We start from the raw sequence: 26,379 nt of genomic DNA on the forward strand, positions 1-26,379 counted from the left end.
AATAGTAGACCTTTTGAGGGCTTTTTATATGTCAGATACCGTGTCCAACCCTTTATGTACAGTATCCTCATAACATTCTCCTGAGATCAGTACTAAGATTATTTCCATTTTGCCAATGAGGAAGTTGAGGCCCCAAAGCTAAGTAACTTAACCTATGGGGCTGTCTTACCACTTCTTAATTTCCTCTTGGATGAAATTAGGAATCAGTGCTTAAAAAACACTTTGAAGTTCAATTTGTGAAAAGAATACAACATTTAAGAAGATTTGTGACCCCATAGACTGTAGCCCACCAGGCTCCTTTGTCCGTGGACTTCTCCAGGCAAGAATACTGGAGTGGGTAGCCTTTCCCTTCTCCAGGGGATCTTCCTGACCCAGGGATTGACCTGGGTCTCCTGTGTTGTAGGCAGCTTCTTTACTGTCTGAGCCGCCAGGGAAACCACTAAGATTAAGGTTTATCTAAATTATATTTACATGTCAGCATTATCAATTAGACAGAATTTTCAATCCGTCCTGGAGTAAAACTGAAGCAAGTACAAAGCAGAACACTTCTCTAGATATTTTGAGAAATTCAGTGAGATTTCTAGAGTTGACCCACAGCCGGGGTCCCGTCTTCTTCCTCTGGCTTCCCCATCGGTTCATAAATGCAGGCTTTTACCAGACTGCTGCTGCTTGAAACCTAGAGAGTTTGACCTGTTGCAAACAGACATCTTATGTTCTGAATATTTCTTTGTGAATGTCTGACTTGACTACTCTTGAGAGAGAATTATGTTGGGGAGAGAAAAATCTAATGCCATGGATTAATTTTAGAAGTGTAACTTTTCTTATTGTTCTCTGGATTTTTTTTTTTTTACACAGTCACACGGAGGAGAAGACCCAGTGGGAACATCCGAAGACTGGGAAAAGAAAGCGAATCGCAGGAGGTGTGTATGCCGGTGTCATAAAGCAGAGACCCTTGTGTGTTAGGCATGGTTCAGATGGGGAGACTGTCACAGGCAGAGGGTCTGTTGAGGAACTGGACCTTCCCTCTCGGGAGCTTGTAGGATTCGGTAGAAGGAAGTGATGAGATTTTTGAGTGAAATGCTGATTTCTCACTGGCCTTAAAAATAAAGTATTAAAATAATAGGGCGCTTGGACTGACAGTTCATGAGGTTTTTCTGTAGTTGTGCTGTTTGTGCAAATGTTATTGGCTCCTATCCTGGAATTAAGTACACCAGTGTTGGATAGAATTCCCTGAAGCTTGTGGTGACTCGTAGGCGTTTCTGAGTACGTGTGTCATCCATGGAGTAGAAACGTAAGAAGGTCCGGGCCTTCAAGAGGTTGAGGGGCTGTTTGAAAAGACAGCATGTACCCATGGAAGAAAAAGGGAAACTGCTCTGTAATGGGAGTCATCACAAGCCAGCATACAAATGGTACTGGCTGCCTGCTGTAGAGCAGATACATTCTGGGAGTTCATTCACGGGGTAATTCATGTTGATTGGAGCAGCCAGGAAGGATTTTGTGAAAAGCAGGAGCCGAAGGGAGTGTTGAAGAATGATCAAGAATGAAATCGTTTTAAAAATAGAGTTGCCATATGACCTAGTGGTCCCACTCCTGAGCATATACCCATATAATACTCTGTTTCGAAAAGATACACTCGGCCCTGTGTTCACCGCAGAGCAGTCACGATAGCCAAAACATGGAAACAGCCTAGATGATCATCCGCAGATGAATGGACAGAGGTGTGTGTATACAGTGGAGTACTCTTCAGCCATAAGCAGAATGAAGTGTCCTTTGCATCAGCGTGGGTGGACCTAGAGATCGTCATTCAGGAGAGCAAGTCAGAAAGAGACAGGTACCATATGATACCACTTACACGCGGGATCTAAAATACGACGCGTGAGCGTGTCTGTGGAACAAACAGGCTCACAGGCAGAAGAGGCTTGTGACTTCCACGGGGAAGCTGGAGGTTAACAGATACACATTACTGTGTATAAGGTAGATAAAAAAGAAGGTCCTACTGGATAGCATAGGGAATTGTATTCCGTATCCTGTGATTAAACCATAAAGGAAGAGAATAGAAAGAAGAATATGTGTATATGTAAAAGTTGAGTCACTCTGCTGTGCAGCAGAAATTAACACAATATTGTCACTCAACTATGCTTCAGTAAAACTAAAAAGAATGAAATAGTCTTACTTCCCAAGCGAGAGACAGAAATGTGGAGTCTGGTTGGGGTAACAGGCGTTTTCCTCCTGCCGTGGTTGGTCCGGTGGGAGACTGGGGCTGTGGCTGAAAGGGCGGGGGCTTCAGTTAACCCCTCCCCCAGGCAGACCTGTCTTGCTGTTTTTCAGATTTGCCCTACGGATGGGAACAAGAAACCGATGAGAACGGACAAGTGTTTTTTGTCGAGTAAGTTGTCTACAAAGAAACTACTCTCGGGCTTCTTGCTTTTGTAATAAGTGTATACACTGTAGAAAAATAGTATGTAGTATGTAATCTTACCAGCAGGAGCAACTGCTGTTAACGGTTTTTGGATTTTTTTCTTCTGTATTTTCTGTACATATACTTAAAAAGAGAGAATGTATTGGGTGAACTGTTTGGTTAACTGTTTTTGGCACATAATTCGTGTGAGCTTTTTCTCATATCCTTAGAAAGTTTTCAAGAAAATGATGTTTAACAGCTAAGTGGTATCATTTTGTATAGATATACTATAATTTATCAAATTACCTACTGGGCATTGATGCTGTTACACTTCTGTGATGTGGGGTCCATACAAGCAGATCTTGTCATATTGTACTTCACAGATACTTTTTTTTTTTAATATAAATTGGCAGCCCTACCCTGAGGGCCTTTTGGCCCCATTTTCCCAATAACATTTGCTCAGTTTGTGTCTGTGTCACATTTTGGTGATTTTTGAAATATTTCAAACCCTCCACTGGCATAAGGGCTTCCCTGCTGGATCAGAGGTTAAAGCATCTGTCTGCAATGCAGGAGACCTGGGTTAAAGCATCTGCCTGCAATGCAGGAGACCTGGGTTTGATCTCTGGGTTGGGAAGATCCCCTGGAGAAGGAAATGGCAACCCACTCCAGTATTCTTGCCTGGAAAATCCCATGGACGGAGGAGCCTGGTGGGCTGCAGTCCATGGGGTCGCTGGGAGTCGGACACGACTGAGCGACTTCAGTTTCACTTCTCACTTTCATGCATTGGAGAAGGAAATGGCAACCTACTCCAGTGTTCTTGCCTGGAGAATCCCGGGACGGGGGAGCCTGATGGCCTGCCGTCTGTGGGGTCTCACAGAGTCGGACTTGACTGAAGCGACTTAGCAGCAGCAGCAGCAGCAGCAGTGTGAACGTAACTTTCACATACACTGGAAGCCGCAAAATTTGTACGACTCAGTTTATCGCATGCGACGTGCGTTTTGTTCCTTTGGTCTGGAGCTGACCCCACAATGCAGGATTTCCACGGTGTGCCCATAATTACAGTGTTTTGAGCACCCTCGTCTGTAACACCATCTTTGGAATAAACTACAATAGCGGACAGCAGTAGTGACCGTGTGTCTGGCGCCTGGCATGGTCCAGGTGCGCTCCTGCTGCCTTATACCCGTGGTGGTAACTCTCAGTCCCCAGAGTGCTCTAAGGGCGGCCAGTGCTCAGCGGCCTGGCCCGTCATCGCCCGCCCTGATCCTGTGAGAGTGCTGATAAACTCAGCGGCAGTTCCCTGGGGGAGGAGCCCAGGTTTGTTGCCCTGGTGTAAGGACGTCCGCCATAGGTGATTTCTGGTTACCAGGGTGGAGCCACTGAGGGGCTGGGGGAGAGGTGTAAGCCAGGGTGACCCTGTCTCCAGGGAGCTCTGCCATCTGTATGACTGGAGTCAGAATGCTTACCAGGCAACTGTGGTTAAAAGTCAAATGAAAGTCGGGTTATTCTTGGGTCTTAGTGTTTATGGGGTGGCGAGTATAGGTTTTTAATCTGTATCTAGTTTTATACACAGATACACATTACAGATACATTTTTTTTTACCTATATGTATATATTTTTCGCTGCACTGCAAGGCTTTTGGGATCTTAGTTTCCAGACTAGGGATCAAAACCTGGGCCAGGGAGTGAAAGCCCTGGGTCCTAGCCACTGGGCCACCAGGGAACTCCCACAAATACATTTTCAATCATGAAATCTTTATTTCTGGAGAGTTCTTCATAGCTTTCGAGATATGTTGAGGTGTACCTCGAATCCCAAGGTTACATTTAAAATGTGAAAAGCAATTCCTATTCAGTAGGAGCAACTGGTCTTTCTGTATGAATAGGATGTATTAGTGTGTTTCAATACATTGTTTACAGTACCGATATATTTTATTATTGTTTCTACAAGATTTAGATCAGTTCCAAATCAAATTAGAGTGCGAGTATAGTCTTAAAATGAAAATGTTTAGAAATTTTAGTAGTTGACCACTTTCATATTTATTGTTGCAACTTTTATCACTTTGAGTTTCCTACTCAGAATCTTCTTAGGCCCTTACACGTGAGAAATTTAACTGAAATCCGCTGACAAGAGTGACCAGCAGATCTTTCAGCCATGTTTGCATGACTTAATTAAAAAGCCCCAAGCCTCCTGCGTTTTTGAGATCTGGGGATACAGGGCAGTGCTTATGGTACTTACAACCTCTTACAGGCAGTTCCGAAGAAAAAGCTTGGATGCCTATCTTCCTAGGCAGGATGGTAATCCTTCTGGAGCCCAAATCATAGATCAAACAGACCCCAGGTCTTTCCAGGGTTAAGAAAGAGCTTTTCTAGTCCCTGGAAAATGGAGTTTGCCTACCCTGCGCCGGAAGATTGTCTTGTGGTTGTAAACGCCTCCGTCCCCTGCTGTGGGCTCACTGCTCTCTCCTCTCCTCTGCAGCCACATAAACAAAAGAACCACCTACTTGGACCCAAGACTGGCGTTTACTGTGGACGACAATCCCACAAAGCCGACCACCAGACAGAGATACGACGGCAGCACCACGGCGATGGAGATCCTGCAGGGCCGTGACCTCAGCGGCAAAGTGGTCGTGGTGACCGGGGCGAACTCGGGGATCGGTGGGTCGTCAGCCGGCAGTCGTGATTGTCGCTGCTGTTCTTTCCACTCTAGCTGGGGGGAGGTTTTTTTCAGTGCTTCTCTGATTTAAAAGATACCTGTAGGCTCTTCAGCCTTCGGGTCATTAAAGTCCTGGGCGCATTTTCGGTCCCGGTGTTTGCGTGGAAGGAAGGCCACGGAGGGGCTGACCCTGAATCCTCCGAATGCTGCAGTCACAGGAGACAGTGGTTATTTTGGTTCTTAAGGAAGAGAGATGGCATGCTCCGTTGGGGATTTTTTGAGCTGGTCTGCGTGCTGTGCAGACACAGTCCGGTCACCTGGCCCCTCGAGCCCAGCGTTGGTGGGTAGTGGGTTCTCGGAAGCAGCAGTGTGTGGTGCCTGTGGGACAGAGGGCACAGTGGGTGTCCGCTGGTCACCGAGAGCATCACTTTCCTTGGAGAGCAGGATCTGGTTTCTTTGCAGGGTGGCAGAATCGGTCCTTGTCTTGACCTCTCGGTGGCCCGTGTTTCCCCAAGGTGACCATCACGAGGGCAGGGGCTCCAGGGGGTGTCACAGGCTGTAAGAGAAACTGCGGCCAAGCAAATGGCCCCGCGGTCACTCTCCGTGTGATTTCATTCTCATCTCACTTGGTTCCGGTGACGTGAACATCTGAGTCTCTAGGAACCAGCTGCTTGGAGTGAGGATGCGCATCCCCAGGTTAATTTGCAGGAACAAGACATGGAATTGTGTTCCGCTGTATTCTGGCAAGTTCTCTGTCCCTTCGACCCTTCGCAGCACCAGCCCCCTTCCCGACCCCCGCTCCCAGCCGCCTCTCTGACCAGCTTTGGGTCCTCAGCCTTTTGTGCCCTCCAGCTTTGTTAATTTTTGGTGACCCCTTCTTGAACTCACAGAAGCATCGCCTGGTGTCAGCGGGGCAGGTCTGGGTGGTGACATTTTCTTAGAGCATCAGTTGTTACAGAGTGCAGTGTCAAAACTCTTAACAAGCTACAGTCCCAGAGCAGAACTTTTTTTTTCTTTTTAAATAAGACTAGACGTCCTCTTTTATCTGTAGCTTTATGTATTGGCTCAGTTGCTTTTTCGGCGCCCTGGGGCTCTGTTGCTGCGTGCGTGTGGCTGTCTCTGGTCGTGGTGAGCGGGGGCTGCCCTTCCTCGCGGTGCACAGGCCTCGCTGCCGCACTTCTCGTGGAGCGCCGGCTCCGCGGTGTGAGGGCGTCAGTGGTTCCGGCACACAGGCTCAGTTACTCCGTGGCAGGTGGGGTCTTCCCGGACCAGGGGGTCAAATCGGTGTCCCCTGCGTTGCAAGGCCGACTCTTAACCAGGGAAGCCCCGGAGCAGAAGTTTGGACTGTTTTTTTTTTTTTTTTTTAATTGAAAGGGATTTATTTAAAAATCAACTCTCGGACCTCATCCTGGACTGAGAATATGTTCAGTCCAATTTTCTGAATCACATTGGCATCAATTCTATGTCTTTTTCATAGATAGAAAAAACTGATGCTTTATTGACAATAGCTGCTAGATCCCCAGTCATCCAGGAAACAGTGTCGTGCTGATGTGTCGACCACTCTCTGTGAGGGTGTGGACTAAGCGTAGGATAATTAAGAAAAAAAATAAGGACTGAAGTCAAATCTCTTTATTTAACCCTCAGTTACCCAGAGAAGTAACCAGAAGATCTCATTCCCTTAATCTTGTGGCTGGACAGTTTTTCCCTTTCGTTAGATGTGTGACTTCTGATGGTCTGTGCGTGAGCGGTCAAACTTGGCTCTGCATGACACGTGGCACGCCTTCACGTCTGGGGAGGCTCTGCTGAAGTTTGCCACAGCAGGCTTATGACGTGGTTGTTGTCACTTAGTTGCTAGGTCGTTTCCGACTCTTGAGACCCCATGGACTGAAGCCTGCTAGGATCCTCTGTCCATAGGACTTCCTAGGCAAGAATATTGGAGTGGATCCTGCCCCTGAAGTTTCCTTCTTCAGGGCATCTTCCCAACCCAGGGATTGAACCCACGTCTTCTGCTTGGCAGGCAGATTCTTTATCATTGAGCCACCTGGGAAGCTGTAATATGGGACCAAAGGGGTCGGTCCAGAATATGCAGAGAGCTCCATGCAGTGGGGGGTATCGAATCGTGGTTGGAAGGGAGGAGGAGGTTCTGGAGCGTGGAGGAGAAACGTGCTGCGGGTCAGCGTGGGCCTCGGGCCTCTCGGAGGGGGCTCTGGCCCCTCCCAGCCCTGACCTCTCACCGCCCCTGTCTTGAGCTGCCTCGTGGACCCTGCAGGGCTGCCTGTGGTCCATTAGCATGCGGGGGCCAGTGGTCACGCTCAGGCTGGGAGGGCGGTGCGGAGGTCTCAGGGCGCCACGCTGCCCCCGTCCCCAGCTCCGACCTCAGTTGCCTTCAGCTCTGCCTCCTTGCCCTGGGGCCCCTCCGCCCTTGAGAAGCCCAAGCCTGGGGGAGCTCCTGAGATTTGTTTCCTTAATTTTGTGAAATGATATTGGACCGAACATTCCAGGTAATCAAATCCTTGCAAATAGCTGTCACACTGCAGCCCCTCCAGCAGGCTTAAAGAGAAGGGCTGAAGGCAGGCCTGTGGCTTTCTGGTCGTCTCTAAGGTGGTTTTGACATCCTGTGCGCGGCCTTACAGAGTGTCCCTGCCCCAGGAGGTCGTGCTTTCCCGGTGAAGCCCTCCCTTCTCCTGAACTGTGAAACACGCCAGTTTAGACATTGCTATCACTGCTCTGTTTCTGCCGCTTCACATGGAACCACTTCGGGCAGAGCGATCCACTGCGGGCAGAGCGATCCAGGCGTCTTTGTTTCCAACTCTCCCGGGCACTCAGGACTCACCTTCTGTGGGAGCTTGGACGTGCTGGCCTGCCCTTGCCGCTCAGGGGGCCTGTGACCCACGTGGGAACTGCCCAGTCTTTAGCCTCCTGGACGTCTGTGCTCTTGGGAGCAGAGGCGGCCATCACAAAACGTACCAGCCTTTATGTTGGGGGTGGTGGCCCCACAGCTGGAAACACAGGTGACCCGATCGGCTTTACAAAGGCGGGCACACACATCCGGTGTTTCCCGTGATGGTCTGGCTGAATTCCTGACAGGGCGCTGCTCTGTTGGACTTGCTCTTCGGGGACCCAGGCCCCCGGCCACAGGAGGGTGATGATGGCATCCCGCTGTCTCCTGGGGACGCCCCGCCAGCGCCCTCTCCCCCGGCTCTCGGGAGCTGCAGGCCCTGGGACGTCACCTCCTCTAACACTCGCCGCCTTCTCTCCTCGACCTCTGAGCACATTCTGAACCCGGAGGACCTTGTAGATGGAGCGCTGTGGCTTGTGGGCCTCTCTGGAGCTCAGCATTGCAGTGTCTGGGCCAGTCCCCCCCGTGCACCAGAGCCGCTGCTCACAGACCCAGCAGCCCAGAATCTGGTCCTGACCGCCGACCCGTAGAGACGAGGCGGGAGGTCACTTCTGCTTGTGCTCGCTGTGGCGCTGGCCAGGAAGGGGCAGGCGTCCGTAGCTCCCTGGAGTCCGTGGTACGACGGAACTGATCTGGTAAAAGAAATGAATGAAAGTGGCTTCAGCACAGTGATTGTTAAACGCAGACGGAGTCTCCTGCCAAGTCCCAGGAGAGAGGGTTTTGGAGACTGGGGGTCTCCCATCGTGGAAGATCCCATGGCCGCTTCTCTGGACTCAAGCCTTTTGGCCGAGCTTCTTGCTGACCTCTTGCCTGTCAATAGCTCAGGGCAAACTGCTGCCTTCTCGCACCTGAGGGCTGACCGTGCTCCTCAAAGGCCAGACCCTTCCAGCGCGGGGCTGCCTGAATGCCTCAGCGTGGGGCTGTGCCTGCCCTGCGCGCCGTCTGTTGTGAGCAGGTGCGTCAGTTGGGAATCGTGCAGATGTTGCAGGGAGCAAAGTTACCATCATGGCGCCTAAGGAGAGAGGTCCAGCTCCTGTCAGACATGCACTGAAGAGCTGTTAACAGGGATGTGCGCGCAACATTGCTATTCTCAGCCTGCTCTTCACTGGCAATGATGATAGAAATTTCTTCCCAACTTCCAGCTTTTTAAAGATTCGTTTCATTTTGGCCGTACTGGTCTTGATTGCTATGCGGGCTGTTCTCTATCTGCGGTGCGCAGCTCCTCACTGTGGTGGCTTCTCTTGTCGCAGAGCATGGCTCTAGAGCCCTGGGCTCAGCCGCTGTGGCTTTGCGGCTCTGGAGCCCAGGCTGAGAGCTTGGCCCATGGGCTTCGTTGCTCCACGGCATGTGGGATCTTCCCGGATCAGGAATCAAGCCTGTGTCTCCTGCACTGGCAGGCGGATTCTTTACTCCTGAGCCACCAGGGAACATCTCCAACTTCCAGTCTTAAAACCAACAGTGGTTAAAATTTGGTTTTTAAATCCCTTTCAGAGTGTAGTCAGGATGAAACATTTCTTTGACCTTCTGAGCCTTGATAACGCTGGGCTGTCTCAAAGGTTGTGACTCCAGGTCTGGAATAGCCTGGCCTGCATTTGATTTTTGAGTCAGATGACCCATTAACAAGAACAAAACTGTTTTTTTTCCCCTGAACAAATACAAGCTGACCACCTCAGAATATGCCAGTAAAATATATTTTAGGACCGACACTTCAATTTTCTGTTGATATTCATGTTATATATGATAAATCTCTTTAAGGTTCATTACAAGAATTCTAATAATGTGTGTACATGTGTGCACATGGTTATATACCCACATTTATATACTTTGAGATACAAAAAAAGTGTATGTTCACACTGTCAAAGTCAACCCCAAATTTGTTCTTGAAACAAAATGGAGGTATAAGATTTCCACCCTGGAATCCCAGAACATTGGAGTTGAATGTTGAAACTGGTTGTTTTGGTTAGAGCCGTGTTTTAGAGCTTGGGGTCTTGTTCCAAAATCATGTGTTGAAATTCCAGTGTGAAGTGTACTCGCTGTATTCTTTTATCCTACAAATCATCACCACGATGAATTCATCTCTGGCGTAAATTCTGCCAGTTATGCGTCGATACTAGAAGAGTGCTTTTCTTTGTGTAGAAAGGTGTGTTTGTCCTTCAGGTTTAAACCCGCCGGAACCCCTTCCGCTCCACCCACAGGTCTTTGGCTTTCTTTTCCACACCCAGTGTAACTAAATTTTGCCTTGCAGCCTAAATCACGCCATTGACTCCCCCCCGTCCCAGTTGTTCCAAAAGATCCCATATGTTCAAGGACAAGAGGGTGCCTTGGAGTCGTTTTCTTGTTTAAAACTCCCTCATATGGTATCATTACACTTGAGATCTTGAAATGCCTGATTACAGTCTCCTTTCCAGTTGTCAACAAGATTTAAACTAGTGCGATCGTGACGTTTATCTTCTTTTTAAGAACCTGGTGCTCATTAAGCGGAGGGGAATTTTTTGAAGTAATCTAAATGATCTTTTGGGAATTCAGACCCCCATTTTAAATGAAAAACATTTGTGACTATCTCTATTTTATGATCAAATACACCCATGTAAGTGAAATGATTTTGCAGTTATTCCAAGAAAATATTGAGATTTTTGACAGTGTTGGAAGAAGTCCTTGAATAATATTACATAAAGATTGAGAATTAGTACTTAAAATTAAAGAACCTTTTTTGCATTTAAATATTCTTAGACATTGAATATACATGGGAATCACATGATCAGAATATTTGAAAAGCCGTATATCTAAAGGAAGAGGTCAACTGAAATATTCTAATGAGCCTCATCTCATAATTTGGTAATCATATTTAAAAACTTATTTAAAAATGTATGCAGTAGATAATATGTAAATGATATATGTGCCTCAGTAGATGTCAACTAAAGCTTTCTTGTCAGATGAGGTCAAGAATTTCATACTTGCATGTATGTTGAGATTTTAATTTATTTGTTATAAATAAGCATAACAAACGAGGTTCATACAAGCTGCTATTCATTGCCAAAGTGGTTTAAAATCATCACTCAAAAAGAAGTACTTAAAAATAGTTCCACCCTAATTGAGATTACAAGTGTTTTATCAGGTTTGAAAACTTGACAGTTATTTTACTTAACCCCGAATATAAGATATTTGCTTTTTTGCTTTTGCATAGTACAATGACATAGCAGTTGTGAGGAAAGAAAGGGTTCTGTGTATTTTGTGTGAATTACCTAAAAGAGAAATGTCTTCCTGTAGGCTTATATTTTCTCTCCACTAGAGGGCGCTGTTGCCCTTTGATACAATTAAACAAAAGCAGTAGCATCTCAGCAGTTTTCTTCCTCTCAGCGGGCTCTTGCTTTCATTTTTGTTAAATAATGCCTTTTACTTTCCTAACACATCTTTCAGGTCTTGTATGTCCTGGTGAAAGAGTTCACACTGAAGACTGTTGCTAGTGCCAGGCTTGCTTCTCTTTCTTTCTCACCCCTTCCTCTTGCCTCCCCCTTTTTTCCCGGTATGAAATTCCAAGGATGAAGAGATCCATTTAGAAAAAGGCCCATTGTGTTCAGGGAGCAGCCCATTCTGCCAGATTACACAAGGGCTTGTGTTCTCGTGACATTATTGGTTTTGAGTGTGCTGGCCTATCAATAATGTGGTTTTTAAATTTCTAAGTGGAAATTGTAATATTTAAATACTAATACCTCTGTTTAAGGTTCATTTAGAAGGCCTTGGTGATCTTACAGTTTTTTCTAAGAATATAGAATTTCTCTGCCTCCCTCCCCCAGCCTACTCAGTGTTATATAATTTATTGTAATTAGATTGCTTAGTAATGATACGTTTTTGCAGTAGAAAGAAAATGTGTCCTTTTGGGCTTAGTATATGTTTCTTAACTGAGAGGCCCTGTTAAACCAAATACTTAATATGAAGCAGATGGCCTGTATCTTCACGTACAAGATCTGAAGGAGGGTAGTTTTTATTTTGGCTCTGTAACCCAAAGTTGGAGGCAACACATTAATTGTATGCTTCAGCTTTCAAACAGAAATTTGACCCAGAAGAGAAAATCCTTTTGGCTTTATGAAACTACTTATTTTCAAATTTTAAATGGGGGCAAAATGAATACACCATATTACATGCTTTTACTTCTATTCTTTCTCTCAGCAACCTTTTTCTCTCTCCAAAATGAAAAGAGCCAGCAAGAATTGCGAATATACTTGTAATGGTGTGAAACTCCTTCACCAGTCTTAAAACGTTCTGCTCATTGCTTTACAGATGTTTTCATTGTCTGTCCCGTAAAAATGGTTAAAACTCTGTGGCAATTGTGGGAATCATTCCAGACTTGACAATGAAAGGCCTGCTGGCTGTCGGAACCCCCTTGACTGTGTCTCGTTCAGGATGACACAGGATGATGCGGCCACATTCTTTATTCATTCTCTACAGTGTTACACACACACACCCCGTCTGGATCCGAGTCCTCCGCCTTTTCCAGAGTAATTTCTCAGGGTGGGGCGTGGTCAGCAGAAGAAGGGCCTTCATGCAAAGATCTCTTAAATTAAGTCCATAGATTGATGAAAAAGCAAATTCCAGAAACTTAAGTGATTCTTGCCTGACTCTCTGATTCTCCCTCGGCTTAGCAAGTAAGCAGCACTGCGTTCCCTGAAGGGCCTGTGTTTGTGTGCATGGCGCCCGATAGGTGAACTGAATGAGAAGCGTCCTCCTGTTTATGTAGCGAGTTGCGTGACAGGGATGGGCTCTGAAGTGTTACGTGTTTACCAGGCTGTGCTGCTTGGTTTTCGGGATCCTTCTTGTTAGAAGCCTCACTGAGCAGTGTTGTCACTGAAAGCAAAGCAGGTTCCTCGCTAGACCCCGAGAGGATGGCTGAGACAGCGTGCTCCGGGGAGGCGCAGGGGTATCGGGGGGTGGGGGCGCTGATGTGTGTGCGAGGGGGGAGGCAGTCTCCCCGGCGTCTGTAATGTTCCTCCCTCGGTAGGCTGGGAGGCCCAGCAGGGCGGGGGGACCCAGGCCTTTCACAGGAACAGATGACCTCCTGAAAGAGGGGCACAGTTCAGAATCAGAGAAGTTTCTGGTGTAGTTGTATGGAAACTGAAGTGAAAACAAGCAAGGCGTTTTTCATTTTCACCCTTACCTCTGAAATGTACTTCTTTATTCCAGGTTAGTGTTGATTGATCACTGTCATTTTGGCTTATAGTAACAGCTCTTTAGAATTTGCAGATATTCTCTACCCCTTGTCTTATTTAAAATTCTCACTGCAGTGCTCACAAGCTCTCCTGAACTTGTGTCTGGCTGAAAGCCCAGGGAGGTGAGGTAGCCTGCCCAAGGTCACACAGCTCCTGAGCCACGGGTGCCTGCAAAACCAGAGCAGAGCACGTCCGAGTCCGTGCCCGGGGCCCTCTTCCCCTCGCTGCTCCCTTCCTGCGAGGAACAGTGCTCAGTCCTGACCACGCTCTTCCGCAGCAGCTTATCCAGTCTACCTGAGGTCAACAAATTTGTCTTAAAAATCTGCCAGAGCCCGCTCTGTGCCAGGCTGTGTGCTGAGTGTGGTGTCTGAAGGGAAGGTGGAGACCTGAGCTCTTGGGACTGCTGGACAGTCATGGTACTTGGACACTTTCTCGGTCAGAACTCCCGTTTGCTGTCACTGTAAAGTTAGCTTGGGGAAAGCGCTGCAGGGGACAGGAGCTGGCACTCATCAGACTCAGACACGTGCCAGGTGCTGGCCTAGAAGTATTTGTTATTGTTGTAAACATGTGCTCCTTATGGAAAACTTAGAAAATGCAGATAAGTAAAAGGAAAAATAAATGTAGATAAGAAAAAATCGCCTCAAATCCTTACCAACCAAGAATCACTGTAATATGTAGTCTATATGACTCCCAGCATTTTTCTTTTGCTTCTTTTCTTCTGTGATTTTTCTCTTTAAACTGTGGTTATGAGCACCTTTCCCTGCCATAGAATATTCTACAGCATCATAAGGGGTCGCATAGCCATTATATGGTTCTAACCATTTCCCCTCTACGGCACATTTGGGTGCCTTTCAGCGTTTGGATGGCTGTGGAATGGAGATGAACATTTTGTAATTAAATGTTTCTGCCCATCGGTGACTATTCTAATAGGCTTATTCTCTGGAAGTGGAATTGCTGAGTCAGGGGATGTGTTTCTTAACCTTAAAATCTTGATTTGTTCTGTCAAACCACACCCGTGGAAGCTTGGAGCAATTTAAACGCCCCCGTTTGCTCTGCATCCTTGTCAGTTTGGGCATTTAGCATTTTTTTAAACTATCACTTAAATTTGCACATCTCTGATTAATCAGCTCTTCCATGTTTGGCCATTTGTATTTTTGTTTTTTTTAATGATTTTAATTCTGGTTTTTAAATTTTTTTGGCTGTGCTGGGTCTTGCTGTTTGCACGCTTTTGCCTAGTCGTGGTGATCGGGGACGACTACTTGGCTGCGGCGCGCAGGCTCCTCACTGCGGTGGCTTCTCCTGTGGCGCACGGGCTCGGGGACTACTCCCTGGTTGCGGCGCGCAGGCTCCTCACTGTGGTGGCTTCTCCTGTGGCGCACGGGCTCGGGGACGACTCCCTGGTTGCGGCGCGCAGGCTCCTCACTGCGGTGGCTTCTCCTGTGGCACACGGGCTCTCGGGCTCTGGGCGCGTTGGCTTCGGTAGTTGCCGCACCAGGGGCTCAGAAGTTGTGGTGCGTGGACTTGGTTGCCCCGAGGCAGACGAGATCTTAGTTCCCAGACCAGGCATCCAACCCTTGTCCCCTGCATTTGAAGGCAGGTTGTTAACCACTGGACCGCCAGGGACGTCCCTGTATGCATTCTTTTATGAATTGCCTTTACAGGCGTAACCGTTGGATATGTATTGATTGCTAATTGATTGCTTGATTCATGTGGCATAATTTAATTTTCAAAATGTGCCTTCGTCTCAGGAGTTAATTTATCTCAGAGTGTCTGTCGTTTAAGGCCACATTCAGTGTTGGGATCCAGAGGTAATTCACGAGAAGGAAGTTGGCCTCACCCCCCCAGCTGGCTTTGCTAACAACTTGTAAGCCTGTATCTTATCACTCAGGCCAGCTACAGCTCCCATCACAGGCACCCCTGCTTCACACCTGTGTTTGTGGATGGGGGCACCCAGAGAATTCAAGGTTGGCCAGCTTGCGGTGGAGCTTGAATCCCACGATGATGCACAGCTCACATCCGGTCCTCTGGGTTTTGCAGATCTCCCCCCAAAGCATCTCTTTGTGGCCAGAGCCCCTTTTCAGAGCCTTACTGTGCATTATCTCATTTGATGAGCCTGGCTTCCATGTGGTGAAATCATACCACTACTGAAAATAGTTGTGCTGACGGTCGGGGAAGCCGGATAGGTGGCAGGTTTCTGTCTGGAGAGGCAGCAGGGTGCCAGGGAAGAGCTCGGGACTCAGGAAGCAGACGTGACCCAGTTTCCAAACCTGGCCTAGGCCACGTCCCGTCTGACTGACTTGGGCCCAGTTCCTCTCCTTCTCTGAGCTCTGGTTCTGCATCTGGGAGACATGGGCACTTTTTCTGCTTTGCAGAGTTGTTGAAGATGGGAACTCCAGAATGCCCAGGGAACTGTCTGCCCCACACTGCAGGGACTTAATGAACTGCAGTCATTTCGGTAATGGGAGGCAGGGCGATCAAGTTACTGAAATTAGTTTGGTATTTTCCTGGCTTCCTGGTTCTTGGATACTCCAAAAGCTGCTGTCATATCTGTGAGTTTGTCCTAAAATGACCTTTTTCAATAAACTGTTTTAGGCATCTACTTGTCTTTGGTATGAAGGGAAACATTTGAGTTTTTTTTTTTTTTCCTTTGGAGGTCAGATGGCAGATGCATCCAGAAAAAAAAGAGTCAAGGGAAGGATGAGGTTATTTTTTTTGCAGGCATGGAAGAAAAAAAAAAGATGAATTAAATTTGGGAGGAAAAAAGGACGGGAAACTATTAAACTTTAAACGGATGCATTGTAGTAACATCTTTATTCCAAAAGTCTAGCATCAGAGCTCTGCTTCATTTGAGTTTGTGATGGTTTACAGGGCTGCCTGGAATATCAAGTATAAACTCCCAGCTTGGCTGTCTCATTCACTTGAAACTGTAGAAGAACCCATCAGCGTGGATCCTTTTTTGTTAAGACCCGCTGAGAGGTGTCGGCAAGCATTTCTCCGGGTTCAGAAAGGTAACCAGACGTCAAGTACCTTTGCTCAGCCTTGGACCCTCGATTTGGTGATGAGGACTAGGAAACTTCGAGGGGGGCTGTGCCACCCGGGGTTGACAGGCTGTGTGATGCTGGCTGGATCCTGGGAGTAGAGGCCTGGGGTAAGAAGGGCGTTTCTGAGGAGGCTGTCACCATGCCGACTTTCCGTAGGGGAAAGCGTTGCTGGTCCTTGGATGGCACGTTTTCTGGATGCTGTAGGCTGCAGCCTCCCCGGCCCTTCTGTACCTCTGCTCGCAGTGCCGAGCAAAGACAGAGGCTCACGGGGAGAGAGGACGGGGTGCTCTTGGCTTACGTAACATCGGCGAATTCGCCAGCAGCACCTCCATCGTGGAAGCTGTTTTCCTGGTGATCACACGAAGCCAGAGGATGAAAATAGTCGCTCTTTCACACGGGCAAATTCTGCCGTGTCAGCCACCGGTGGCCGGAAGGATGGGTCTCAAAACTCTCTGCATCTTTCAGGTCTGTTCACTGCCTTCTGCTTTTCTGCCTGGTGCATCACACAGGAGGGCAGCTGTGGCGTCTCCTCTCCGCAGCTGGGTTTGAGAAGCTTCTTTCTATCAGCTGAAATATGATCACTGTGTTCCAAGTGGCATTGCTATGGGGGTAAAAAAAAAAAAAAAGAAGAAATGCTGTTACAGCTTTCTCAGGAAAGGAAGTTTCCATTCCAGGTCCTGGTACCAGCTTGAGCGTGTGACGAGGTGGAGAGTTAACAGATGCATGCAGGGGGACGTCTCAGTCAGGGAGCGGAGTCAGGTTTTTGGCAGAATATACCCTGCTTTCAGCCTAAGAAGCTGACTTGGGAGCCGCGGGTCTCTGTGCCTGAGGGCCTTTCTGTACCGAGCCTGGCCATGGCCAGTTGCCTGGTGTTTCTCTTTCATGGTCCCATTGGCCTGACCAGCAAGGGACTTGACCAGCGGAAGCCCGTGGTGTCCGCGTGTCGTCATGGGACCCTGTCACTTACCCAGGGGCGCACACGCATCTGTCGCCATGTCCTTACAAGTTAACAGTACCATCTTGCTCACCTGCAGCCCTGGAGGTCAGAAGTCTGAAATCAGTCTTGCTGGCTGAAGTCAGGTGGTCTGGCAGGGCCTACATCCCTCCGGAGGCTCTTCGGGAGTCCCTCTTTCCTCACCTTTTAATTTTTTTCTATTTTTTTGCCACACCACGTGGCATGCCGGGGGATCTTAGTTCCCTAACCATGGACCGAACCCACGCCCCCTGCAGTGGAAGCATGGAGTCTTAACCACTGGACCACCGGGGACGTCCCCGCCTCACCTTTTTATTTTTTGTTTATTTTAATTAATGCCCGGCTGCGCCGGGTCTTTGGGTTGTGCAGAAGCTTCCTCTGGTGGCGGTGGGCGGGGGCTGCTTTCTGGTTGAGGTGCGCGGGTCTCTCATCGCAGTGGCTTCTCTTGTTGCAGAGCACGGGCTCTGGAGGACGCAGGCTCCGTTCTCGTGGCTCATGGGCCTGGTTGCTCCATGGCACGTGAAATCTTCGCGGGTTGGCAGGTGGATTCTTAACCACCGGGCCACCAGGGAAGTCCCCTCCTCGCTTGTTGAGCGGCTTGGCCCGTGGACGTTTCCTCGACCTGGAACGCGTATCACTCCCCATCACGTCCCCTCCTCCTCTTGTAGACGGGTCTCCCTCTTACAGCAACACCGTTCGTCACCTGGGGTCCACCTGCACCAGCGGCAGGACGTCCCCATCTCCAGACCATCATCGTGCTCACATCTGCAGAGTCCCTTCTGCTGTAGATTGACTCAGCGTCCGGGGCTTGGATGTAGGCGTCTTCGGGGGCCGCTCCTCGGGCGCCGCAGCAGGAGGCAGGCCGTCTGCAGGGCCTCCTCTCCTGCAGCACCGACACCTTCTGCCCCGCGCCTCTCCCCTCCTGCCGTCCTCTGTGCCAGGCAGCTGTCTTTCCCAGGCTGCGTCCGGCCCGGGGCCTGGCTGTTCTGAGTTTGGGAGCAGCCCTGTGATTCCCTTTGTCCTCCATTCGGAGTTTGTGCAGGACAGGGTGGTGTCTAAATGTTGCTGACGCACTGTAGCGCTGCTGAGTGACTTCCAACCCAGCGTGACGGGGACTGAGGGAGGGGGACCCTCTCCCACTCGCTCGTTCCTCTCTGGGAGCCATTTGGTCACGAGTGGAGCCTCCCAGCTGGGACACAGGGGTAACCGGGGTGTGTAGCCTGGATCTGGCCCTCAGGTGGTTGGTTTGGTCTGCGTAGAAAGGACCTGTGGTGTTTGCCGGTTTTGTTTCAAATGAATTGCCAACACGTTAAAATCAGGAGAGTTAGCTTAATAGTAGTCTTGAGTTGGGGCTTCCCTGGTGGCGCAGCTGTAAAGAATTGTCCTGTCAATGCAGAAGATGTGGGTTCGATCCCTGGGCTGGGACGATCCCCTAGAGGAGGAATTGGCAACCCATTCCAGTATTCTTGCCTGGGGAATCCTGTGGACGGAGGAGCCCGCTGGGCTAGAGTCCATGGGGCGGCAAACAGTTGGGCACGACTTAGCGACTAAACGACAACAAATCTTAGGGTTCTGACTCTCAGAAAGGTCAGAGAGCAGGCCCCAGTGGGCCGTGTGCCCCGCAAGCAGAAGTGCACCCAGCCTGTCTCCTGGGAGCATGTCCTGCTGCCCTCCCGGTCTGTATGGATTCTCGAGGCTGGAACCCTGGTGTGGGGTCTGCCTTGGGGGCTGTGTAGAGAGACAGGGCTGGCTGGCTGGCAGCAACAGACGCGTCCTCAGTTTGCTCACCCGTGCAGTCAGCACACTGACTGCTGAGAGCCGGGTGCCAGCTTGTCACGGATGTGCCCTCCGTCCCATCATTCGTGCGGTCAGCAGGCTGACTGCTGAGAGCTGGGTGCCAGCTTGTCACAGATGTGCCCTCCGTTCCATCATTCGTGCGGTCAGCAGGCTGCCTGCTGAGAGCCGGGTGCCAAGTCTTCAGCGCAGAGCCGGATGAGACACCGCGCCTCTTTAGAGCTGTAAGCTGCCCAGGGTCTCAGCCACTTGGCCTTTCTGTTTCTAGAGGACGTTTGCATCGGTTTGCTTTAGGGTATAATTTTTTTTTTTTTAAACCACACATTTCCATGTACACATGTAGTTTCTAATTACTTCTGTAATTCTCTGTTTGTATTTAAAAGCACTGGATACTAAAGCCTTTTCTGTTTAATTCTTGAGATGTCTGCAAGTGAATCACCAGGTAGGTTCTTATAAATGAAAGACAAGGTTCGCTGGCTGGACTGATGTTCTAAGTCTTCCTGGCAGTCTCCGATTCCTCTTAAGCTTCATCTCCACTTCGGCCTCTTCTGAGTAACTATAAACCTGCAAGTAAGTGCAGGGTGAGCAGAAAGTCACTGTTACCTTGAACGAAGTGTGGCTCTGTGGTCGGGTGCCACGGCTTTTACCTGTCATTTGTATTAATCCACACTTTCTTTTCTTGCCTCGTGCTAATAAGCGTACAGCTGTATTAGGATTTTTTTGTTTTTAATAGATGCCTCTCTGCCTTTTAATGTTTGTATTTACAGTCTGAGCAGCTCGGCATACCGCTTAGATAGTATGTGCTAAAAATTGGAGGTTGGTCTGAATGGCAGGCTTCCTCGTTTGGTTTGTGGGCTGATTGCCCTCCCGGTCCTGGCTGGCTCTCCTGTCTCTGCGTTCTGCGCTTCCTTCCGCGTTTGGACTCGGCCCTGCAGCTCTCAGCCCTCCCTCCCTTGCTCAGCCCACCGAATAGCAAATAGCGGAGCTCGGCTAATGCTGTTATTAACCTGACGGCGTGTATACCAGCGGGATGTTAGGATTGCCGCGGTTCTTCCCTACTCCTTTCAGGTTCTCAGCTCCTCAAGTGGTGTGGCCGCTGCAAAGCACAGGATTTGACCACGAAGTGGAGAATCGTCTCCCAGACTTTGAATTTTACATTCTGTCGAGGCTTCAGGGAAGGTGGTCACATTTTCAGATAGTGTATTTGGGTTTACAAACTCCAAGCAGATTTTTAAATTATTATCCATTATATAAAATTTAAACATCAGCTGAATTGCAGACTTTTGAAAATTTTCGGATGGCACACGCAGTCTTCAGGAGTGACTTCCAGATTTCGTGTTTCAGTGACTGTAAAGCCGGTGTGGTCTGGACTGAAGAATAATGTTTAAAGGCTCCAGCAGTCATCATCATGTGTTCTGTTTAAACTGTACACAGAGAAGTAACTGAAAGTGAAATAGTTTTGAACTAACTCCCAAAGAAGAAATGCCAGTGGCTTTACAGGAATGTAGAAGCTGAACTACCGAAGCTTCTAGCCTGCACGTCCTAGGAGGTTAACCCGAGGGACGCTGGCTTACGTAAGAGAGGGTGCGCTCAGGAGTGTGAGTTGAGCTGGGTAGGGACGGAGTTGTCACGTGTAGACTAACAAGTGGCTCCAGGTGTACGCTTCTGCGCTCCTAAGAGACTGTGTGCGTGTTGCGTGGTCTTAGGGGGCTCTGTGTGTTCTCTTCAGTGCTCCTGGACTGTTTGCTTTAGGAAACTGGGCTTTACACCGTATGGCGCCCTGTGTGTGTGCACGTGTGTGCACGTGTGTACCCTTCTGCATCAGTGGGCAGAGTCAACTCTTGTGACAAGTAGGAAACAGCAAACATTGTTCATGTTGACTCAGCTGTTGGCTTAAATATTAGTAGTGAATCTCAGAGTCAACATGCTTGCAGGTGGGCTTTGTTTTAAATGAGGTCCATGATAGAAAACTCTCCACTCTTTCTGATAGCATTTCTGCATAGCTCTCGGAAATCTCTGCTTAGAAATTTACTGATATTCCTAATTCTGGGCGTTGCCATAAACGATCATGTGGACGTGGCAAAGACTGTCTTCTGTGCACAGAATGCTTGTAATGTTAGCCTGCTGAGTTTTACCCATCCCTTGAGCCTTTGGGAAGCCATTAAGCCCTCTTCTTTAGTTTCCACGAGCTTTTTTTCTTCATGACAACCAGTGTAAGAGTTTTCTTTTTCTCCTGTGATTCAGAGTCTGTCTCTGGCTCATCTCTGTGTTCTCTGTTCAGTTTCATATTTTACTTTAATCTTCCTGAACATCAGTATCTGTCATTATGGTATTTAAGCTCTTGGAAGAGTCCGGTGGTTGCCAACTTTTTGAGAAAATAAAGCACTCTGCTGTTGTGATGTCCTGCTTAGGCTGAGTTAACAACTCCACGGTATTTGGCGAAGGTCGTGATGAGTGGGTGCTGCTTGTTTAATTAATAGTAGGGACTATCTTCCTTGTTTTGAGGAGCATAACTTGGATTTTGGAAAGCTTGATTGTGTTTTTTTTTTCCCCTCCACGGTAGACGTGAAAAGAACCAGGAGGGTATGAGGATATTTATAATAATGTCACACGCTGATCCTGCTGTGCTGATGTGTACAAGAGAGAAAATCCAGAAGAAAGCCTTCAGCTGCAAGGAGAGGGCGGTTTCTGGTGTGCATGCTGCGGGCGCAGCGAGAGAGAAGAGGGCAAGAGTGAGTCATTGAGCGAGGGGAGGGTGTCGCTTGCACACTGAGGACCCTGCAGCGTGGACCCCACGGCCTCCTCTGTCCTCAGGGGAGGAAGACAAGCCCTGCTGGGCGGGGAGGGTACAGAGTCCCCCCGCAGGGGTGCCGTGCCTCCAGGCGCTCTTGTTTTTCCAGCAGAGGATTAGCAAGGACAGGGCAGCACGCAGCCTGACTTTTTAAAATTTTTAATTGAAAGAAAATTGCTTTTCCATGCTGTGTTGGTTTCTGCCATACCACCGCCTGAACCGGCCATAAGTGAGCACACGTCCCCACTCTGGTGAGCCTCCCTGCCCCCTCCATTTCACTCCTCTAGGTGGTCAGAGCCCCGAGTTGACCCCTGTGCTGTAGGGCAGCTTCGCACGCGTCGCAGCACACACACATCACCATAGATAGGTTTCAGTGCCGCGTTACGCGTCGTGATGTGCATGTGCGTTACGCGTCGTGATGTGCATGTTTCAGCGCTGCTGCCAGTTCGTCCCACCCTCTTCTCCGCCCGCTGGGCCTGCAAGCCTGTCCTCTGCGGCTCTGTCTCTGCTCCTGCTGGGCAGTTTGGCTCCCCGGTGCCATTCTTGCGCATCTGCTTCGAACAGCTCCAGTGTGGTTGGCCGGGTGCTGGGGAGGACTTCTCTCTGAGAGGGGAAGGGTTTTGTTTCCTTGAACGTGAATGTCTGAAATCGTGTCCGCATTTCTCTCTAGAAGCCCAAGAGAGAGAGGCAGCAGGGAGAGCGTGGACTTTCAGCTCGGTACTCGCTCAAGTTTTCTTACCCCATAAAGGGATTCTGTTAACTGTGCTCTGATCCTGGAGGCCAGCTCTCTCGACTCCTGTACATTGGATCACAGGAGACTCTCTTTGTTCTGTGAACTGAGACGCTTTCTTCCATCCATGACATTGATCTAAATCAGGCTTTCTTTTCTTTCTACTAAATTTTTCAATTATCAAGAGGCTAAAAGAATAATTAGACTGAAAGTATTACTGGGGGATAAAAATTAAACCGCTTCTGCTAAAACTGACCCCAAAAGATAATAGGAAGGAAAATGACATTTCTAGGCGTGTCTATCTGATTTCTCTTTCTACTTGATATGAATTCTTTCAGGAGTTGAACACGAGCTTTCCTGATGGCTTAGTGGCAAAAAAAAAAAAAAATCTGTCTGCAATGTAGGAGACTCAGTACATGTGGGTTTGATCCCTGGGTCGGGAAGATCCTCTGGAGGAGGGAACAGCAACTCACTTCAATATTCTTGCTTGAAAAATCCCATGGACGGAGGAGGCTGAGGGCCTATACTCCATGGGGTCGCAAAGCGTTGGACACGACTGAGTGACTTAGCACTCACACACAGACATTGAACACAGAAGTGTGTGTGCATTCGTATGACTTTCAAGATCTCTAGGATAGAGAATTTGCTCCTGTAACTGGAATTTATCCAGCATGGAAATGCAGGTAGCTGATTGTCTTATATGTGCTTGCTGTTGAATGATGAGTAGGTGTGATAACTATATATAAAATAATATTAAAGTCCAAGAGGTGCTTTTATGGCGTCAGGCTGGAAATGGGATCCGGTTTTCTTATGGCTTTTTCATGTCCATTTTGATGAATCTATTTATTACTTCTATAATGAGTAGTACACATGGTTGGTTAGCCAAGTTATTGAACTTTATCAACCTTGGCTGAAATTCACAATGCGTGCCAAATTTGTTGTAACATGTAAGAAATTACATCTGGGCTAAAAGGTTCAATAATGATTATTCTTATAATGGAATCTTTTACAAAGCATGGGATTTCACGATATGCCTGTGCTTTTTAAAAATTATAGTGATACAGTGAAACAAGGAATGATGCAGAGCTGAGAAAAAGGATTAGCTTGTGGAATAGATTCAGACTTGGGACAGGTGCCTGCGACTCCCAGGACGTGGTGAGAAGATTTTTGGGTCTTGTCTCCTGATTGTGTACTTCAGTGTTGGTTTTCACATGGCTCTCAACTTAAGTTTTTTTTTTTTTTTTTTTCTTCAGTGTTGGTTTTCACATGGCTCTCAACTTAAATTTTCCTTTAAACCAAAATTTATTGGTATACAGAACTCCGTTTCATAGATAAAGTGGCACATCATTGCCACTTCTATCGCACCAAGTAGTTAAAAACACAGAAAGAAACATTTGGTTTTGAAAACACCGCAAATAGCCAAGACCTCACTGGAGCGAGCCTTAATCACGTGACTTGTGAGCTCTTCTGGGTCTAGAGGACAGACCCTAACAGTGTTCTGTTATACCTCATCTGTTTATAAATTCCACACTGATTTGAAGTGTGCGGCCGCACTCTTCTTAAATTGCGGTGACTTGAGGTGCGTAGAACATCTTACTCTCAGCGAGAGGAATTTGAGCTTAGATTGGTCAGGTCGCCCATAAAGAGGTGTGGGGCTTTGCCGGCCCCAGCGAAGAGTGTATTTCCTCCCCCTGCACCTTTTGTAAGTTCTGCACCGAGAGTGAAGCGGGACCCTCGGTGTGGCCAACGGAAGGCTGGTGCCTCATCTGCGCACGCGAGGGAGCGCGGCCTTCCAGGTGGCTGTGGGCTTTCTGATGCTCTAGTTGGCATCGGGCAGAGCCCACCCCTGCAGCAGGCACAGGGGGCACAGGAGGAGAGGAGAGGTGGGCTTGTGGGCCCCGTGCTCACTCCTGGACGTCCCACCACGTGGCTGCCCCGGCCTCCAGGGCCAGGGGTCAGTGAGGGCAAGGGGTAGTAACACAGCTGGGGTCCGCACCCAGACACATGTGTCTGAAGTGGGAAGCTGGCCACAGGGGTGACGCCTTGGCACAGCAGGACTGCAGCATACACGCGTGTCCACTGCCCGGTTTTATTTTGGGTGGTGAGCCCTCGCTCTTAGGTAATTAGATATGCTTTTTTTTTTTTTTAATAAAAATAAAAAAAAGAAAAAAGCTCTGTGCTCTTCAACTTGCTGACGCTCGAGTCCTGCACCGCGCCCTCAACCCACAAGTCTCAGTGTCCTCGCTGTGAAGCGGGCGCCGTGACACCAGCCTGGCGGTCTCGAGAGAATCCAGTGAGGGGCAGTGATGGCACCCAGTGCGGTGTCTGTCGCCTTGTCTTGTCCAGCATGAGTTTCCTTCTCTTTGGTTGTTGGGACTTAGTTTTAATTAAATTTCTTTTCTTAACTTCCCAACGGTGGGCATGATCGCGTGGAGGCCAGCACATAGGGAGCTAGGTTTTTTCTTAAGAGGTTAAGAAAGGAGCTGGTGTCGGGCACACTGTTGTACGAGACGGGGAAGAAAAGTCACTCAAGTTTTAAATTCATCGACTGACCTGCTGCGGGACGCCTTCATCCATCAGTCTCTGTCGCGCTTTGGGAGTTAGACAAATATTTGCTGATTTTGTCTGACTGCCCTTGGGCAGCAGGCGCAACCGCCAGTGGATTGCAGAAGGGATTTCTGCAAAACCCTGGCTTCCCGCGCCCAACTTGGACCACATCCATGCTTTTAGCAGAAGAGACAGAATAAGGCAGGCCTGTCTCATTCCACATCCTCTGAGTGCAAGCCTCAGCTTTTCACCTGTAGTGAGTGAGCGTCGCAGACCCAAGTGGGAGAGGAAAGCACAGAGCAGGGAGAGTGCGCCTCGCTCCAGGGAAATGGAAATGCCTTGCTTGGCTTGGCTTTCCCAGGGGCCCACATACCGACAGCTGTCCAGAAGGAGAGCACGCTGGGGGCGCCCGCTCTGAGTAGTCAGTGGACGGCCGCTTGCCTTCAGTTGCAGTCCCCCTGCTGCTGTGGACGGTAACCATGCTTGCACAGGCCATGCGCTCAGGCTGAGGGAGCAGGGTGGAAGTGCTTAATGCCCCCCCACCATGTGCGGGGTGCTGGTGGTAAAGGCGGGCTTTCTCAGTTTCAGCCGGCATTGGGCATCTCTGTTACCTTCAGCTGCTTAGAAGTTTCTAGCGGGCAGCGTTCATGGTATCCCTTAGCATCTGCAGCAGTAAAGCCAGCATTCGTGGTAGCCCTTAGCATCTGCAGCAGTAAAGCCAACGTTCACGGTAGCCCTTAGCGTCTGCAGCAGTAAAGCCAGCGTTCACGGTAGCCCTTAGTGTCTGCAGCAGTAAAGCCAGCATTCACGGTAGCCCCTAGCATCTGCAGCAGTAAAGCCAGCGTTCACGGTAGCCCTTAGCGTCTGCAGTGGTAAAGCCAGCATTCATGGTAGCCCTTAGCGTCTGCAGCAGTAAAGCCAGCGTTCACGGTAGCCCCTAGCATCTGCAGCAGTAAAGCCTCTGAGGCAAGACAGCCTGCTTGTGTATTTGGGTGGCTGACGCTTTCGTGGTTTGGGGGTCAAGAAAGGTGAACAGCGCCAGTGGTCAGGCCACACGTAGAATATTATGTTCACTTCTGGTTTGAGCCCAGACAAGCCGCGGACTGGCAGATCGAGTCACGTCCTCAGAGTGCCCGTTGGTTAGCTGGTGGCAGAAGAAAAGTGAAAGTGAAGTCGCTCCGTCGTGTCCGACTCTTGCGACCCCAAGGACGGTAGCCTACCAGGCTCCACGGTCCGTGGGATTTTCCAGGCAAGAGTACTGGAGCGGGCTGCCATTGCCTTCTCCAGGGGATCTTCCCAACCCAGGAATCGAATCCGGGTCTCCTGCATTGCAGACAGACGCTTTACCGTCTG

The 26,379-nt window shown here is 48.9% G+C and overlaps 1 protein-coding gene across 7 annotated transcripts in view; it reads left to right on the plus strand.

Annotated features, from left to right (window-relative positions):
* The window catches only part of WWOX (WW domain containing oxidoreductase), a 930,720-nt gene that overhangs the window by 5,568 nt on the left and 898,773 nt on the right, over positions 1-26,379 (plus strand). For all 7 annotated transcript variants that reach the window (XR_009491178.1, XR_003030202.2, XR_009491177.1 and 4 more), the window contains 3 exon segments: positions 856-920; positions 2,329-2,386; positions 4,871-5,049. Coding sequence is in view for 4 of the 7 variants with exons in the window: in XM_059876988.1 (XP_059732971.1) it covers positions 856-920; positions 2,329-2,386; positions 4,871-5,049 (302 nt within the window). In the remaining 3 variants the exon portion in view is untranslated.

The sequence above is a fragment of the Bos taurus genome, chromosome 18 (genome assembly GCF_002263795.3).
Source record: "Bos taurus isolate L1 Dominette 01449 registration number 42190680 breed Hereford chromosome 18, ARS-UCD2.0, whole genome shotgun sequence".
In the NCBI taxonomy this organism is placed as follows: domain Eukaryota; kingdom Metazoa; phylum Chordata; class Mammalia; order Artiodactyla; family Bovidae; genus Bos; species Bos taurus.